The sequence below is a fragment of the Protopterus annectens genome, chromosome 2.part0, assembly GCF_019279795.1.
Source record: "Protopterus annectens isolate FY-2018-M chromosome 2.part0, PAN1.0, whole genome shotgun sequence".
NCBI classification, from domain to species: Eukaryota; Metazoa; Chordata; order Ceratodontiformes; family Protopteridae; genus Protopterus; species Protopterus annectens.
Window position 1 is genome coordinate 986,195,927 of NC_056728.1, and position 20,149 is coordinate 986,216,075.

At 38.6% G+C, this 20,149-nt stretch overlaps 1 protein-coding gene across 8 annotated transcripts in view; it reads left to right on the top strand.

The window, feature by feature from the left end:
* MPDZ (multiple PDZ domain crumbs cell polarity complex component) overlaps positions 1-20,149 on the top strand; it is a 3,829,210-nt gene that overhangs the window by 1,251,622 nt on the left and 2,557,439 nt on the right. For all 8 annotated transcript variants that reach the window (XM_044061234.1, XM_044061239.1, XM_044061240.1 and 5 more), the window contains exon 15: positions 2,880-3,050. In XM_044061234.1, the coding sequence (XP_043917169.1) occupies positions 2,880-3,050 (171 nt within the window). The remainder of the gene's footprint in view (positions 1-2,879; positions 3,051-20,149) is intronic.

Consider the following 20,149-nt stretch of genomic DNA (forward strand, 5'->3'; position numbering starts at 1 on the left):
AGGACTAAACATCAAAGGAAATCTGAACAACTGCTGGTGGCATTTGCTGCAGGGACAGAGGGAAAAGCTATTTCAAAACAAACCATTTCAAAATGGATAGGCCACTGCATTCATTTCTGCTATAATCACCATGGAAAAACCTATCCCACAGGGCATCAGACCCATTTCAACCAGGGCTGTATCTACCTCTACAGCCTTTCTCAGGGGTGTCCCTACTAGGGACATCCTAGTAGCTGCTACCTGGAGTTCTGTACATACTTTGACCAAGCATTATCATTTGCCAGTTTTCTCTAAATCCAGAGCTGGTTTTGCAACTGCAGTCTTGCAGGGCCTTATAGCTGGTCTTGATTCTATTTAAATTCCTCCTCCCAACCTTAGCTTTGGGAATCTACTGAAATGTAATGACTGCAACAGTGAAACACGAAGGACATAGTATAGTTGTGTACACTTACCATAGATGTAGATGTTTGAGTGTATTCACTGTTGCAGTCCTGGTTACCCTCCCTCCAGCCCCCTCTCTTCTTTTGGCTATACCTCTACTCTCACTTACTATGCTCTAAAAGCTTTTTGGTGTATTTGCTTTTTTTGTTGGAGGTATATCCTTGTATTTATAGATTTGATTGCTTCCCATTAGGGGGACACCTGACATCTGGGGCAAGAAAAACTGATGCCCAAGGCAGGGAATCCCAGATATTAAGAATACTGCAACAGTGAAGGAAAGGACATCTACTGTTACGGTAAGATTTTACACAACTGTACTTTCTCCCCTGTAAAACAATCACTGACTGTAGTTAGACTTACCTAGTTAATGAAACCATTAAGTGAGTAAATATGTTGTGTTAAAGAAATAATTTGAAGTACTGTACAATTAAAACAGAGCTTCCTGTTAAAATTTTGAGGCTTGTAACTGTGTGCTCTGGCATTACAAGAAAAAAGTTTGAAAATATAGGAGAGTAGCAAATGTCAAATATCACTATTCTTCATTAAAGTTCTTGTTTTGCAGAAGGCTGCACCCCACCTCGATCCTCTCACCCATCCCCAACTTATGTATACCAACTCTGAGATCACTGTACTTCTGAGTAAAGGAAAAACTCAAAACACAACAATCTTGGACTTGGTTTTCTAAGTTTGCATTTTTGCTCATTCAGTCAGACTGTGTTGGGAGTTGCAGTAATACGTCTTGAATATGTTATTTTAAAACTGGTAGTATTACAGCCTGCACATTAAGTGAAGCGTCTGTGCAGCAGGTTATGTTTTACTTCTTGTGCTTCCAGTCTAATTACTACACTAGACGTGCCTTAACTCTAGTAATATGCAAATAAATGTAGTAGCAGTATAAACTGAAGTAAACTGTAAACAAAATTCAGGTGGAAAAAATAAAACACAGTGACTGTATGCTGTTGCAAGATAAATGACTTCATCACTTTAATGAAATTGTGATGTTTTGCCCAAGCACCTCACTCTAAGGACTTCAAAGGGAACAGAATAAGATGTTAGCAGAACAGTGTTAGTACATTATATAGAGTTCAACAGTTGCCATCAGTTAATCACTTATTGTGCAATTACAACCTTAAAGGGGCTAGACAAAAGTGAAAGTGAGCAAACGCATCAAAATTCTGCTTACAAGTATCATCATATAGAGACCGTCATTAATAATAAAGGCAGTAAAAGCTCCAAACTTGACATTAAATCAAAAGCTGACATGACAGGTCTGTGTTTAGTACTCGATGGGAAAGTTTATCATATTTTAAAATTAACCGTGCTTCATGGATGCTTAAAGCAAAAAGTGTCACCTCCCTTTGCTAGACATAGTAAATGATGCGTATTCGCCTTCATGTACCTGATGTGTATTATCAACCAGTGAAGTGAGGGATTATTTTGTCTAGTGTCGCAGAAGTACTCTTGTATGCATTTTAAAGGACTTTCTGGTGTGTGCTATATAGCACTTGAGATTAATACAGGAACAATTAAATTCTTGAACAAATTTTGACTACTTGCATTTAAAGTAATATATTTATTTTATTTATTTTAGTTTGATAACTGTGCAAGTGGAATGGTCGACAGACCCTTTTCAACCACGACCCAGTCCTGCAGGGCACATTTAAAATATATCTGAAAAATTGTCATAGACAAAAGACATACTTATAAACTAAATATTAAAATACAAATTGACAAGAATTTTCCCCATTATGTTAGGTAAAGATTAGTAAATGTACTGTAATTAAATTTGAGTAGTATGTTAGAAGATTACAGGCATTAAGATGCGAAGACCAGCTCTTTCAACATAGCATGAGCATGCAGATTCTTTCAATGTGTTCCTTTAGTTAAATTTTGAACAATTCCAGAATGTTTTGTGGTTTCACCTTTACTTGAAGCTGATTCCAATTAAATAGAACCAGCTTAGAAAATGCTCTTTCTTTTGTAGAAGTTGTGAAACCGGGTCTAATGCGAGTTATGGTTTCTTCTGGTGTCTCTCTCTCTCTCTCTCTCTCTCTCTCAGTGCATAGTCTAGTTGTTTCATTTGCAATTTTTCATTATTAAATTGTGTAGAATAACTCCAGTGAAGTCCCCTATTTTGATGATATATTACAAAGTGACTTCATTTATACCTCTTTCAATGTTTTGCATGGGATAATGCAACTGATGGTGCCATTTACATAATTTCCCTTTATAGCTGTGTTACATTTTAGCCAGATGTGAGTTAGCCAAATTAAATGTTTGCTTTTTCTTACCAACCTGCTTAGACTTTGTAGCTGTGCCAGACTGACTGGGACTATGACATGCACTTTGGTAGAATGGATTATTAAATGTTAATAAAGTTTTATATTGTTTCCAGTCCTTATTGACCCCTTTATGTTGTGTGGTGTTTGCTGTTCTAGGTAAATGGTATTTCTTTACTTGGGCAGAATCACAAGGACGTTGTAAGTGTTTTAAAGGAGCTGCCAATCAATGTGACTGTGGTGTGTTGTCGATCTCTCCATCTACTGGATCTAGACCCTGAGGCTGAAGATGACATTCTTGCAGAAGAAGTAATGTGTTTAACAGAAAAGGTAATGCATCAAGTTGTGATTTTTGAGTTCATTTGAACAGTAAGTTATGATATGCTGAGAAATATTCAGGTAATGTAACAACATAAACCGGTCATCAGCAGAAAGGTTTTTTTAGTCTTTTTTGTTTGGCCAGTTGTGAAGCCAACCACCCAATATTTAATCACACCTAATTCAATTTTGTCTTAACAAACAGCTTGATGTCTCAACTGTGTATTGAATTTCTGGATACCCTGGCATGTTAACCTTGGCTGTGTTATTTTATTATGTTTTACAAAGGTCATATTTTATGCAATTGTAATAGAGTGTAATATATATATATATTTGTTTTGTGATTCTAGTAGTAACAAGAACATAAGTGTTTTTCTAGATTTGTTTATTTTGTAGAATAGACAGACCTTCACTACTAAAGATCTTTTCCATTTAAAGCTTTTCTTTTAACTGCGAGGTATAACTTTGTTTATTGTGAGTAGGTTATTCATCTGAATACTACTGCTGTCACCCTCATTTACAGTATTCCTGTTTCAGTACAGTTTCAGTAATGTTTCAGACAGTACAGTCCTGTACAGTTTCCTGGTTGGTTTACAAGGTATAGATTTTCACCACAGTTTTATTTTGGAATGCCCTCTGCTTTAGAAAATACAGATGTATTTGAATGAGGATGTATTAGATGGCAAAAAAAAATATTGCTTTAAACATGTACTTGTCCTGATCAGTGTATACATTCTTGGGATTAAAACATATACATTATTGGTGGCATAGTACTCTGCCCAAGGTATGTCTTGTATGTCTTCCTATTTGTGATTTTGTGATTTTCAGGATGTAAAAGTGCAGCCAAGATCTGAATAATATCTAGTTTGGGAAACATGATGGTTGCAGTTTCTTATTTACAAATGTACTTCTCATCCATGCCACGAGTGACTTTGATCTCTGTTGTACAGCAGAATGTTTCATTGCTGAGTGTGAAGTGGTTGGCATGAAAGTCAGCATCTGCATATCAGACATTTTAGTTCTTTCCTAGAAAGACTGGCTTCCTATCTCCAGGTGAATGGAGACAACAACTCTGGTGAAGGAGTTTAGGTGGCTTGGGATATTGCTCATGAGTGAGGGTAGAAATGGTCTTGAGTTTGCCTAGTGGATTGGTTAAGCAGTAGCATTGATACAGGCCATATCCCAAAGTGTGGTGATGAAGCAAGAGACGAGTGTTAGGATGAAGCTGTCAGTTTAACAGTCAGTCTGTGTCCACTTCCTCACCTCTGGTCATGAGCTCTAGGTAGTGACTGAGAGGATGAGGTCAGGGATACAAGCAACAGCAGCAGTAGCGAGGGTCCTTCACAGGGTGTCTAGGCTTGTTCTCCAGGACAGAATGAATAGATCGGCTATCTGTGAAGACCTCAGAATGTACTCATCGCTCCTCTGTGTTGAGAGAACAGAAATCAAAAGAAGCATTATAATGGAGAAACTAGAAGACAAGGTATTGCCAGGAAAAATGAAAACAAAGGAACATATAGAAAGCCATTATGGCCACACCAATTCGAAACAATTATAGCAGCCACGGTTGTGCAGTGGTTAGCGTTGCCACCTCACAGCAAGAGGTTCTCCGGTTCAATTCTCGGCTGGGGTGCCTTCTGTGCGGAGTCTGCATGTCCTCCCTGTGGTCACGTTGGTTTCCTCCGGGTGCTCCGGTTTCCTCCCAAAGACATGCAGTAGGTGGACTGGACACTCTAAATTGACCCTAGATGTGAGTGCGCGTGTGTGTGTGTGTGTGTGTGTGTGTGTGTGTGTGTGTGTGTGTGTGTGTGTGTGTGTGTGCCTTCTATGGAAGGTTGGGGGCCAGGCTGGCAACTCGACACCATAAAACTCCACTGCCAATCATGAGCGGACAGGTGATCTGCTGTGGCGACCCCTAACCGGGAAAAGCCAAAAGAAGAAGAAGAAGTACAGTTATTAGAGGAGTATAGAAAAGGAAATTGGTCAATAAAAAATTGTAGAAAGTTGGATGTCCTAAAAAAAAAGCAGAAGATAAAATACATCAAGATTTGTTTTACATCATTTCTATCAAGAAATTAAAAGTCAGTGCATAGGCCCAGAAAGTAAGGAGATACAATTAGAAATATGAAGAAAAGATTTTTAACAAGCAATTTAGAGATGACAAAAAAAGGCTTTACTGGCAACTTGATAGGAAAAACAGAATAATCTGTGATACCACCAGAAGAAAAATAGACTAATAAATTAGGGAGATCACAATACCCAAATTAACAGTAGGATGATCCATGGGTAAAATACATAAAATAAAGTTTGAGATTATAGTACAAAAGGTGTGGAATGAAATGACATGTCAGTGAGATAGAAACATGATTAAAAAAGACTGCCAATTGAAAAATCCCCAGTCTAAATGTTGTACACAGATTCTGACAAAATGTTTTAACATCTTTGCACCTCGATTTACCTTAAGTAAAAAATACATGTATGGCACCCCCCTTAAATGGCTAGTCTGGTTAATAAATGTATACAGCTATTGATGTAGACAGTCTCTGCAGTCATTTACATGAAATAATTAAGTCATGACATTATAACAAAAATGTAATAAAAGGTAATCTTAAGAAACCAATGATCTTATTGCTTTAAACAGAGTCACAGTGTAGAGCAGTAAAAAAAGGGCTTGCAAAAAAAAAAAGTATAATTCCTCAGTCTATGATTTTAGCTTGCCTACAGATGTACAGTAGTTACCAAATATTAGTAAGTTATGTCACAGTTACTATAAGTAAAAGAATGACATATCACTGTACAAATGAGCCTTGAACAAGGGCAAATTACTGTTCCATCTATAAGAATTTTTTTAACGTCTTTACTAAACATGACATTAAAAAAGGGGGCATATGTGCATATACTGTAACAGAAAAAGAAAACAAACTATTCCTACATTTTTTTTTATTTTCTTGAAGTATAGAGTTTAACAATTTTCATTAACTCCAGTATTACATAAACTGCTGTCAATTCCTGCCTTCCCTTAAATTTATCTCCACCACTTGAACACTTCTCTGCATGTATTGTTCCCACAAGTTTCAGTTATTTTTGTATTTTTCTCCTCTTTTTTCTAAAGATCCCACTTTTAGTACTTTTATCTCCTTTACAACATTCAGTACTCCAGTTACACCTGTTTTAGGTTTTGATTTCCATTTTCTTGTAATTGATTTTTTGGGCAATCTACAGCATTAATCTTAGTAAGGCCTTATTTATGTCTAGGCAATGCAGGTCTTGTATCCCAGCTCAGAAGAATTGTTTCCTTAATTACAACCATTTGATCCCCCGACAATTATGACAAGTGTATCATGTAGTGAATTTTTTAAAGTCTGCCAACTTTTTGCATTCTTTAAAAAGTTCCAAATTGCTGTTCTTCACATCATGCCTCCAACATTTGCTAATTGCCTGAGAAAATTTGACATCTATTGGGGTATAAAACTACCTGTGCAAACACCTCCAAGCAAAAACCCTAAACTGGATTATGTTGCATAGTTATGAGCCCTACAGATGTCTGCCAGTTTTTCCTTTGTATACTGCTTTATATGTTCCCACTTCCCAATATTTTATATTCTCCTTTGATTTTTTTTTTGTATAATTGTCATATAGTATTTTATAAGCCCGACTAATTAGAAACTAAAAACACCACCAGAGCTGTTTTTTTTTTTCATTTAACTATCTCCTTTGCATTTCTGTTTGCCTATACTCTGTTATCAATCCCTGGTAGGGAAGGTAGTCTGTAACCTGTACGACAAACTTCTCCTTACTCTCATCTCAGTTTGTCACCTTCCTAGCTCTTGTTATTTTTTTCCCAGAATCTTGGTTCTTTGCTTATTTTCTCCAGTAAATTGCAGCCCACCATTGCCCATTTTCTATGCTTCTAGTTGTGGTAATTCCTATTGGTAAAATGTCCTTTTTCCATTCCTATGTTGGCTTAATTTGTAAAATAGTTTCTGCTAATGGGTGAATATAATATTTTGTATGGTTTGTGTTATTTTTATTAAGGATTTGCATCCAAAATCATCTACCCTTACTTCTTGAGCTACCCCCCCCCCAGTTTCATCATCCCTTATTTTCCAATTTGACTTATAACCTTCTGCTTGTGTTGTGTGTTTGTACCCTAAATTGCATAGCTTTAAAAAATATCACTTCAAATTAGGTAATCCTAAATTACATTGTTCTGTGGGGAGAATCAGCTTATTTCACTTGACTTGTATCCTCTTCCATTCCCAAATAAATTCCTTCAACTCTTTGTCAATTATGGTCCACAACTTTTCCTCTGATTGATAAAAATATGCCTGATTTGCATGTAAAACTAAAGGGACTGGAAACATTTTCACTGTTTGTATTTTACTATCCATATCCATAATCAAGCGCTTCCAGCTTCTCAAGTTTTGTGTTATCTTTTCTTTACTCACTTCCCACATATTCTTAGCTGTGATAATGGAATCCTTTAAAACACAAGCTCCTGAGTACTTCATCTTATCTTGTCCCCATAAATATGGTTATGGCTGGGTACATAGTTTACTGCTATATAACCTTTGTTTTGTTTTTATGTATTTTATATCCTGGAAAGACTTGAAACTGTCTCAAAATGTTCCACATCATTAAGATGTCCTTTTCTGCATTTGTCAGGTACAAATTAATATAGTCTGCAAATAAAGCCAGCTTTTCTTGAGTACCATATCAGTTATATCCTTGAATTTCTGAGTCCATTATTTTCTTTGCCTGTCTGTCTAAATATAAAGCAAATAAAAGGGAAAGAGAACATCCTTGCCTGGTTTCTCTGTTCAGAAACAATTTATCAGAAATAAATCCTCCTACTTAAATTCTTGCTTCTGATCCCACGTATACCTTCCTAATTAACGTTATTATTGAATCAGAGAATGCAAATGCTTCCATTGTCATACTCATAAAATCTCAGTTTACTTGAGTCGAATGCTTTCTCTGCATCAAGACCCACCAACGGACCTGGTATTTTTTTCCAATCTGCTTCCCTTTGGATCATCATCATCATCATCTTTTTTTTATTTTTTGTGTGTTGCCAAATGTTTGACCACGTTGATCCATATCTACTAGTTTTACCGATACCTTTGCCATTCGTTTAGCTAATATAGACATAAACACTTTATAAAAATGGGTCTATATGAAGCTGTGTCTGATGCGTCTTTACCGTCTTTAGGTATTAAAGCCACCACGTCTTTCTTCCAAGATATTGGTGCTCCCCCTTTTAAAATACTGTTAGTCAAAACTTTGCATATCTTTATCACTTTCTTCCCTCCTAACTTCCAAACTTCCATGGGAATACCATCTATTCGTGGAGACTTTCCTGCAGATTAATTATACATCACCATTTTTATCTCATTTCTTCCTATCTTAACTGTTAATTGTTGAGCCACACCTACCTCTAGACTTGGCATACTTAAGTGTTCCATAAATGTTATTTTTGATTTCCACGTCTCTGTTTTATACAAATTTTCATAAAATTATCTAAATATCAGAAATACCACTATAGGATCCATCATTAATTTACTTCTTATAGGCTCCCTAAGTTTGGCGACAACCCTTTCTATTTTCTGTTGCCTAAATGATTGTGCTAAAAGTTTTTGTGCTCTGGAGTTATCAAAAAAACAGTTGCTTAACAACAATCTTTCTAAACTCATGCTTATTATCCAGGTACTACCTTAATTTCTCTTTAGCACTCTGTATTTGCACTTCTTGTTCTGTGAGATTTGGCTTATTCTGCATTTCTTTACCCTTTGTCAGCCTTACTAAATAATTCATATTACTTCTTAATCATATCTCTTTTTCTTTTATTTGTACCTTATTTTTAAACTTCACTTTCATTTTATCCCACTCCCTAGCTGTAACTTCTGAAGAAAGTTTTATCTTCCCTAGTAACCCTCAAATAATTTCCACAACCCCTTCCTTAAACTCCTCTTTTTAACAGATGAGTGGGAAAGCATCAGTATCTCATTTTGACTTCATTACCTTTCATTTTTATGTAAGATTTTATCAGTGCATGATCCAAAATAGTTATCGAATGCATGTCAAAGTATTCACTGAAATGTGAAGTATAATTTTTATGTAGTCTAGCCCAGTTATTATACCTTGGAGAATAATATGTAAATTCACTACTACCAAATTCATGTCTTCCATATCAAATATTTTCACACATTTCTTCAGAAATCTATCCCCTGTGGTATTATTTTCCCTTTTAGGTCCCCTAGATGCAGCCTCATTGTTGCAAATTCCCATTCTCAACTATAAGTAATAATCCTTGCTGAAAGCTGATTATTTCTCCCAAGATTTTCTTAAGCTCTCTAGTAGCAGTTTTGGTTGAATGTAAATACATGGCAACATAATCTTCCTCCCTTGCCAGGAGTCCCTTTGCTTAGATAGTCTTCCTCATATAGGAACAGCAAGCCAGCATCGACCACTCACTCACTACCCCCCCCCCCCCAACCTGGTCCCTTTAGTACCTATGCTTCTAGTCGAACATTGACTATGTTAGGTGCAATCTGGGCTTTATCCCACTGCACCATGAGGCTTATACAAAGACGAACTGAATACAGGGCCAAAGAAAACAGTGACAATTCTATTAAGAAGTATAATACCAGAATATACAACTACCTTTGGCTGCAGACTTCTTAAATCCTGCTGAACATCTGCAAATATCATTGCATATGCTAGACATTTTTCAAGCCTGCTTGCTTACAGAAAACACGTATTTTTAGATGTTGCCAAGGGCACTGATCCAGATATTCACCTATGCAACAAATAAGAGAAAACATCTGAAATGTTAATATAATATAGCAGTGCACTTTTACACCAAAATCCCCACACAACAGCCCAAGATTGCAGCATATTAACTTAAAATTGCTTTTGTCCAGCCTTTCATCACTTTTTTTTTAAATTGCAGTGCCTATATTTCTTAAAATTAAAAATGTACTTGTGTACTTTAATATCTTTATTACGTGCAACAATCACTGAAAAGACTCACCGTTTCCCCCATATTTAAGATGCTTTTGATTACATACGGCACACATCTGCTTTACTGTATAACATACAGTTTATATCATCAAATGTTTTATACAAATACTGTTAAGATGAAAAATGTTTTTTCTTAGTTTTATTTTTTCCTTTTAGTGTCCTGCTAAGTATTAATGACATAAAGTGAGGTATACGCTTTAAAATTTGCCCACAAATTCACAAACGCAACAAAAGTCAAGTCTTTCTCCTTTTCTTGCAGAATCATCTTTCACAAATTTGATTGACCCTTTATAATCTCGCATTTATTCGCTAATATCAGTGTTGCCAGTCTCCTTTCTGTTCATCTTCATATCCCAACACCAGGCTCTCGTTTAAGTCCAAGGCACTCACAGTTCTTCTAGTCAACTCCTGTTTTTTTTTGTGCCTCTCACGTATTTTCCTTTGGGATACTGGAAAATGTTGTCACTGGCAAGTGTCTGTTTGAGCTTTATTGTTAGTAGAATGAGAGGCAGAGTTTTCTTCTGTTTGATGGCTCATTTTTTGGTGGTCAGTGTTTTGCATTTCCTCTTTAGCCTGTTCTGCATTAGAGAATGACTTTGATCCCGCAGAAAAAAATATTCTGAAGACAACTGGACACAGCGGCTTGAATCTCACACCTGCTCCTCAACCTTCCCTGATTGGTGGGATAACGTTGCTTCTCTTTCCCCTTCCACAAATACTCCACTGTCTCCAGTTTTTTTAAATTTGCCTTCTGACTCAGTTTTGTAAGAATCAGCTCTTTCTGCTGGCCTTGATTGCACATTTACTAATATAGGTCTTACCTGAGTTTCTCATGGCCAGGTTTGGAGCTTGTACTTGTGTCACAAAAGGAAATATTGTCAGCCTAGCTATCTGGAATTTTGTAAATCATTATTTGTTATTTGTGAATATTAATATGATTTATATAGAAATGTATAAAGCTAATAACGAACAAGCATCCCACAAACTGATGATAAAAAATGCTGTAGAAGGACTGGTGGAAACCAGACTGACAACAAGTTGCTGAAATAAATTTAGAAAATCCGAAGGGAACTGGCTTAATGTCAAAAAAGAAAAACTTTATTAGCGCTTTTGTCCAGCAAAATGAACTTCTTCAGAAAGAACAGTCATGTTAAACGTATTCCTTTAAATGTATTCATTAAATGCTTTAACAAATTACCATAACAGTTCCCTCCAAAAAGTTTAAAGCAAGCACTGTCCCTAAAATCCCTGCTAAAAAATACAAAAATGGACATTATAATTAAAACTAAGGTATGTCTAGGCATGCAAAAATAAATGTATGTATGTAAATACAATAAATGTATAAAACCATCCTGTCTTTCCAAGGCTTTCATCTTCAGTAGACAAGAAATAGAACACATTTCATTATGTCCTGGCTATTTGAAGGCATTAAGCCTTAACTGCCATAATACTTCTTTCTTCTCTAACAATAATTCAAATGGTCTCCCTCCTAGGCCCCATACATACTTTGTCTATGGCCATATATTTAAAATTATGGCCGTCTAGACCGCTAATATGTTTTGCAAGAGCATTATTAATCTGTCCTTTTCTTATGGCATATTCAAGCTCATAAATTCTCTCTCTCAATTAGTGGTCAGTTTTACATTGTTGACAACTCGCTGTGTAAACTATACCTTTACTGTTGCAGTCGAATTTGTAACTGATTTTAAAGTCTTGTCCCTCATCCTGAAATGATCTACCAATTTGTACCTTAAAACACCATGAGCATCTACCACACACATATTCCCCATATGTGGATCCCTATCTCCCGAAAAATTATTCAGGTTTTCCAGTATATTTTTTAAAATTAGTATCCATCTTAAATACCACTGCGGGGACTTAGCCCTAATTTGTCCCTTAATTATCTCTCTTCCATTAACATTGACCAGTTCTTATTCAAAATTAGACAAATTGAACTATGATCCATGCTATAAATTTTACAGCATTGGAAACTATAGTAGCCGATTCTATTAACTCTATTTTAAAATTATTCCTCATTAATGCCAGCTTGGATTAATGTAGGTTCCTCAGTGAATCCCAAAATAGTGCGGAAATAACCCATTCTTATATATAGAAATGTAACAAAAGGAGATATTGTCAGCCCAGTTATTTGAAATTTTGTAAATGGTGATGTGCCATTTGTGAATAGCAACATGATTCATATGCATGTGTTACAAATCTATTAGAACTGTATGTCATATTGTATAGACATGTGCTGAAGAGATATTTTTATACACTATTGTAATTGTTTAGATGTATGTATTTTAACAAGCGATTAACTTGCAAAACTTAAGAATAGTTGAGATTGAAAGACTTTATTGCTGGACCATAAACAAGAGATGTTAGCTTTCAGTTTCAGTCAACAGGGAGACAGGATGTCTACACTAAGGGACTCTCTGTGTTTCCTTGAAAGAGAGATAGATGTAGAAGTGTTTTATTATTTTATAACTTCCAGGATCTGTAAACATCTGAGGTCTGTGTTTTCACAGATAAATGCTAGATGCTACAGCTGCATCAGTGGGGGTGGGTTGTGAGCCTGGGAACTGAAGTCAGGTGACAGCAAGTGATGGCATACTGGAAGTATCCAAGCAGTAATATTTGATTTAAGAACTGTCTAAGAGAGAGGCTATGGATTTTTTATTTTGTCTTTGACCTAACAACATCAGCTGGAAACATCCATTCACCACATCTGCACTTACCTCGCTGTATGTTAACTAGGGTACAGTAATTTCTCTTAGATTCTGTTAGGAATATAGTGAAGTATAGCTTAAATGTTTTCTGTGTTTATTTGAGACTGTCATGTTGTTGTAAATATTATTTCCTGTGATTTTGAACTCTGATATCAGTGTATATACATATTTAGTATTGTCTTGTTGTTTTATTATTTATTATTAAATATATTTAACCCTTTCACTTGTGGCTGGTATATCTAGAGATATTTAAGCTCTTAGAGTACTTGCATATCTATTTGGTGATACTGTGCAGGCCACTCAAACTACCATTTGGATTACACAGTAAGATTGGACACCTTTGGTAAGGACCTTAGAGTAGCTGATAAGGGGTTCTGGTGGCAGTGATAACTACCTTGTAGTCTGGGCAGAAGGGGGCATAGCTACTAAACCTGTGCCAGCCTTTCCTGGATGTGTGTGTGAAACCAATCTCCAAGAGTGTCTTTGTCAGCTACTTGGGCAGGGACACGAAGCACTGGTTGGACAGAGACAGTGTTAGAGGACTTGGCTTAGAGCCCTGGTTAAGGTCTCAGCTCTATAGCTGTGCCAGTGGGGAGTCTTATTGGGGATCTGGAGAAAGAGGGAGAAACCAGCCCAAGACTGACTGTGGTCTCTCTGTGCTCTTAAGGGAAATTGCACTTTACTTTGTGTGTACTTGTCATCCTCCCAGTGTGTATGTCCCCCACTGTTGCCAGTGGTGAGGATTGAGGTTCCTTGATTACTGGGTCAGTGCTGGGGTGTCACAACTTGATATGCCCTATCATTTAAAACAATCCTGCTGTGAAGTACCAGTCCATTTGCTTTTTTTGTGCTTTTATAAAAATTAATACAATCTATTCCTTCCAGTTTCTCTGGTTCTCAGGTTTTCTGTGTATGCCGTGTGCTCACTCAATTTTTGAAACGGCTCTTCTTGAGAAGTCTCATACTCAGACAGCCCTTTCTTCATATTAACCTCTGATTTTTGTAGTTTTATCAGCTCAAACTTTTATCTGTATGATGGGTACATTTACCCCTCTCTCAGTATAGAACAAATGCTGAAGGATTTCCCCCAAAAGAAGAATAAACACTATAAAAACAAATGGCTGTAGTGGTATTGATGGTTTTGCATAGGCTGGGGAGCTTTGATTCCCATTGAAGCAGAGATATGTCTGTGCAGGTACCTGCATAGGTCACTGCTCTGTATATAATAGCCATGTTTGAGGCAGACAAGCAGAATTTCCTTTGAAGAAAAAAATGATGTATGTGACTTTACCTTCTGCACTACAGATGGTTGATTATTCTCTAGTGTCCATGGAGGACAACAGTTGTTCTTAGAAATGTAGTAGAGAGCCCTGCACTATTCAGTCAGCTGCTAGGAGGCCTCCCACTGTAATTGTATGGCCAACATCCACACCAGTGTCCAAATACTGGGTTCTTGACCACCTCCTGTCTAGTGCCATTTTCTTCTTTTGCTGTTTTTGATTATATAATGTGGCCTGGAGGATACGTGGCAACCTAAGGACTACACTGTCACTTTTACAACCATCATTCCCCTCCACTTTAGGGATCACTTATCAAGTCAAGAAGAGAAAAGAACCCTTTCCATAGAAGGGTCATAAGGATTCTCATTTATGAAAAGAGTAAAGGGGGGGTCTATCTTACTCCAAACAGATCCACTCTCCTGTGATTATACTGATGGCAGCAATGCAGTTTTTCTCAGGGTCTGTACTATTGGATGTCTCCTTCTGGGATCCAGTGATACTAATGAGGGAGCACCTTAAATGAGGGGGTGGAGATCGGGGAACATCCTACAGCTCAGAAAAGTTGTCTAGAAGTTCTGACCGTTGTGAAATAAAAACTTTCTACTGTGTGTGCCTCCAGTGGTACAGTGTTTAAGAACATTTTTGACAGCACATTATTGCAGCAAGATTGGAGAAGAGCACTCGTGGTTAACATTAAAAACTGAAGTAATACTAATTTCATGAATTCTAATCTTACTATTCACATCACAGTGTGAGAAACCCAAAACATATGGAGAGATTAAAATATTGAGAGCCAGATTCTCAGCCACCTGCCCAGAAAAAGCCAGGCTTTTTATCTCCGGAGTTCAGCATCATTGTAAACATCCTTATATGCATCCATTAGCTGATCTGCAGACATTTTCCTTGCTGCCAGGGACTGTAAGCTGTTACTGAGACCTGTTGCTGTCCCAAATGATAGGAACAGTAGAATATTTGACCATTTGATAAGAAAGTGCACTCATCTGCAACGTTCAGGATCAGTGTTAAATGCCAAAACACATAATCCGGTTTAAGGAGAACACACTAAGGCATACTATTTTTGCTATCCTCCCTCCTCACAAATGACCTTCAGCTGCAGTTAGCTTCTCTTCTCATTCACAAGGGTTATAAGACCTATCTTAGCTACCCTTGGACGCAACTTGACCCATAGCTGGGGCAAGTGAAGAGCGCAAGGACATTACTGCAGCACTGAGTTGCTGCTGAAAAGTGTGGAGCAAATCTCACCATTTCACAGCAGTCTTATGAGCTGCTTAGTGGCTGACTTTAGGAAGTGCATGTGAGCTTCGTCACATGGGGAACCTCCAAAACCAAGTGTTATTGCAGTGAGCTTAGGTAGTCTTCCTGTTGTAGGAACAACAAGCCAGCATCAGCCACTCACAACCTCCCAACCTTGTCCATTTAGAACCTATGCTTCTAGTTGAGCATCGACCATCCTGGGCGCAATCAGGTCTTTATCCTGCTGCACCATGAGGCCCATGCTAAGGCAAACTGAATACAGGGCCAAAGAAAATGGTGAGAGTTCTACCAAGAAGAAGATTGACAGCTTTGCTCAGCCTGATTCCAAAGCCAACAAATATTTACTTATGTGTGGGTGAGATGCAGTAAATGCCTATGCCATAGCTACAGCATCAGGAACAGGAATTGGAAAATGTGTGTGGCTTTGAATTCACCCATTGTCTGAAGGTCAGCTTCTGAACAGCTCACTATGCAGCAAAAACATTTTGCTCCGTCCTAAGAGATTTTTAAAGTGTTGAAGTAAAAGCTTATATCTTTGCAGTCTACCAAGGCACTTCTTTTTCTGCCCTATGCCAGTTTACTCCAGAAATTAATTGGACAAACCCATGACCATTTTTCAGTAAACATTTGAAAACTGAACAGTATGGTCAGCAATGACACTAAACATTGACCTCAGTCCAGCTGTATATCCAGGATAACAAAATCTAAACAAATAAGTATGCAGACATTGAGGAATAAAAGGGACCAGGCCAGAGAGCAAACCTCCTTGCACATGTTCTTCGTGTTTCACTGTTGCAGTCATTACATTTGGGTAATCTGATTGCAGGTTGCCCTCAGTCGGCCTGAATTCCAAAGTCATGGGTCCTGCGTCGGTTGCTGTCTTCTCTTCCATGACGTCAGGTCTTCAGGGGTATAAAACATGCAGCCGACGCCATTTTCTTCAGTCTTTCTTGCCACGCAGTGCCCGAAGCAGAAGCATTTCACAAGTGCCGGTCGGCCGACTACTGAAATATTCGAGTTTGAGTTTCAAAACCGAAGTCTTCACTAAAGCTAAGTACCCCATTGTGGAAACCTTTTTCTTGCTCCATACAGATGTCAGAAAAAGTTAATAATTGTATTACTTGTGGGAAGCAAATACCTCATAAGGATTTCCATTTATACTGTATTCCTTGCCTAGGCCCTGATCACAACGTGCCAAGCTGTCGGTTTTGTGCTAGATTTAACCAACGCACTATTAAGCGTCGGTATAGTATATTTTTGCCTCAAAGTATTTTGGAAACAGATTTAACTGCCCAGAAATGTCGTCGGATAGCAATCCGACTACCGGAGTACATAAAAAAACGTAAAGAAAAGGACAGAGAAAGGCAGTTGAGATCCAAAACCGACGATGAAGCTTCTCCTAAGCCAGTCACCGGTTTGCCGGTACTCAGTGAGGCACTTCCGCAGCCCCTGATACCCTCTACTTTCAAGTCACAGGCCTCTACCGACACCCATGTGGAATCCGGCATGCCAGAAGATACTCAAGGTATTGAGCCGATGGATGTATCGCCTTCGGATGGGTCCAGAGCCGCTGAGCAGGCACTGGCTTTTGAGGGTGTATTCAGACCTCAACATTTGTATATCAAACCGATGACAGCTACAAAACCAAAGACAAAAGCAACTTCTAAAACTAAAAAACCGACGCATGAGCCACGTGCACAGGCCTCTATGCCTAAAAAACAGATGATCAAAATGGCTGAAGAACTTATTACCTTGAACAGGGGTACCCATCCCCCTACAGATAAGCGGCCTAGGCAAGACACTGATTATGAATCTTCATATCAGATTTCTATTTCTTCTGATTCCTCTTCTGATCAGGAATTATCTATACTTCACTATGAGGATTCTGATGCAGAGGAGTCCATACCATCTGCTTGTCCTCCTGAGGATTATTCATTTGGGGAAACTTTGCATACTTTGAGGGAGCATTTTCACTGGGAGAGTCAAGACTTCTCAGAATCAAAAAAGAGGCTCAGGGATTTCCTTCTTCTCCCTCAGCACAAGCCTTTGGCCATTCCCCCTGTTTTAGGCATTGTGGATGATGTGTTTTCAGAGTCCAGCATGACCCCTGACTCCTTGCCTCCGGGTCCCAGTAAGCCTGACAGATATTACAGGGTCCCTGACTCACGTATAGTTTTATTTAGAAACCCTGCTGCTGATCCTGAAACTATTTCACAGGGTCCAAAGAGTGTTAAGGCCTCTACAGCAAAAAATCCTACCCCCTCTGACAGAGATTCAAGGGCACTGGACAGATGGGGAAAAAAGGTTTATACATCTGCAACCTTGGCAATTAGAGCTTTAAACTGTCAATTTCTTATGCTTAAGTATCAACAACATGTTATGGGATTGCCGAAACAAAAAATGATGTTGTTTTCTGAATGTGCAGAAAATAAAGAATTGCAGGAATAATTGCATGCAGCTGAACAAGTTGGAAAGCATACTTTGCAATGTAGTTTTGATTCCTTAGAGGCCTCCTGCAGGGCCGCAGTTACTGGATCTGTGATTAGGAGGCATGCCTGGCTAAAGGAACAAAATTTGCCTGATCATGTTAAAGCTAAATTGCTAGATGCACCTTTACAGCATGATACTCTGTTTGGTATTAAGGCAGAAGAAGTTTTAAAGAAAATGAAAAACAAAGCTAAGTCTATGCAAACTGTTAAAGACTTCTTACAAGTGTAGCCACCAAGATTCATTAGACACTGGCCTACAAAAAATTGGTCCTTTCCTGTGTCAGACAGAGCTCAAAGGGCCAAATCCAGATGCCCAAAGGGTTCCAGATACCAGGCGCAAGATTCATACAGGTCAAAGCAATGTGGAGCATCAACCTCCAAGTCAGGGGGAGATAAAGTGCAAACCTACAGAAAACAGTCCCAATGACTTCCCTCTGCCTACACCAAGCACTTATCTTTTGGCAGCACCCTTAGGGGGAAAATTAGCACTTTTTGCTCAAAATTGGCAGTTAATAACCCAGGACAAGTGGGTACTAAACATAGTATCACAGGGATACCGATTCCATTTCCATACTCTGCCAATGGCAAACGGTTGGCCAGATCTGCCCAAAAATCAATGGGCAGAGGCACAGAAACAGGTTACGTCCCTCATGGATATGGGGGCCATTCAACCAGTACCAGAACAGGAAAAAGGACAAGGTTTTTACTCAGGACTGTTCTTGATACCGAGAAAGGACAAGGCCTGGTGGCCAATACTGGATTCATCAATTTTGAACACATAACTGGACATTCCAAAATTCAAAATGCTGACTTTGCAGCAGCTTCTGCCCATGCTGGGCAAGAATGCTTGGCTGGTGACGTTAGACCTAAAAGAGGCATACCTGCATGTCCCAATAAGACAGTTGTGCAGAAGATACCTCAGATTCAAGGCTGGCTGTATGCATTACCAATTCTCTGCACTGCCCTTTGGCTTGTCTACTGTGCCCAGGTTCTTTACAAAGTGCCTGGCACCAGTAATTGCATTTTGCAGACAAAGAAGTATAAAAATATATCCTTACTTGGACGACTGTCTCATTCAAGCAGAGAACAAGGACACTGTTCTTCAACACCTGGCGTTTGTTAAAAGGCTTCTAACATGCCTAGGGTACACAATAAACGAAAAGAAATCACAACTGGCACCCTCTCAAAAGATAACATTTCTGGGTGCAAGCTTGAATACAACTGCCCAGATGGCTTACCTCACACCAGCCAAACAAAGGCAACTGACTACTTACTTCAAACTGATGGCAACAAAAACCCAGTCTTCTGCAAGACAAATTCTGCAGGCTCTGGACTTCATGGCATCCTGCATCTACTAATTCCATATGCAAGACTGCATATGAGAAAACTTCAATGGTACCTAAAAAGTTTATGGAGTCAACATTCACAGTCTGGAAACAATGATTCCTCTCATTCCCTGCCTGCAACAAGAGTTCCTATGGCGGGCAAAGGCTTGTCACCAAAACATGGGATGGCCCTTCACTCTACCCCCTGCCAGCCAAACCTTAACAACTGACGCATCAGATTATGCCTGGGGGGCCCACATGGCAGGAATATGCATTCAGGGCATATGGGCACCAAAACAAATGCATCTACATATCAACCAGAAAGAAATGCTAGCTGTTCAAAATTCCCTAACAGCCTTCAAGGACTTACTTCATCCAGGACAACTACTGATAAAGACGGACAACACCACAGTCATATGGTATATAAACAAGCAAGGCGGCACACACTCATACCCCCTTTGCAGATTAGCCATGGCACTGTGGGACACAGCTTTGACCTACCACTTCAAGCTCAATTCCTGCCAGGAAAACAAAACACTCTGGCAGAAGATTTAAGCAGAAACCTTATGGATCCTCATGAGTGGAAACTAAATCCACAAGTCTTCAGCATGATAACAGAAAAATGGGGGAGGCCAGACATAGATCTATTTGCCTCTCCTCAAAATTATCAATTGAAAAGATTCTGCACAAGGACTTATCACAGACAAGCATAGAAAGTGGACGCCCTATCCTTCAGTTGGAAAAAGCTATCAGTTTACGTCTTTCCTCCTCTGCCTCTTCTACCCAAGGTCCTCCTAAAAGTCAGACAAGAGAAGCCAAAGTTGATATTAATTGCCCCGGACTGGCCCCGCCAATACTGGTACCCCGTCCTAAGGAACTTGTCTCAATACCCAGCTTGGACCTTGCCCCAAAGACCACAACTACTGTCCCAGCAAAACAATCAGATCCTGCACAATCGGCTACAGACTCTGAACCTGGCAGCATGGCTAA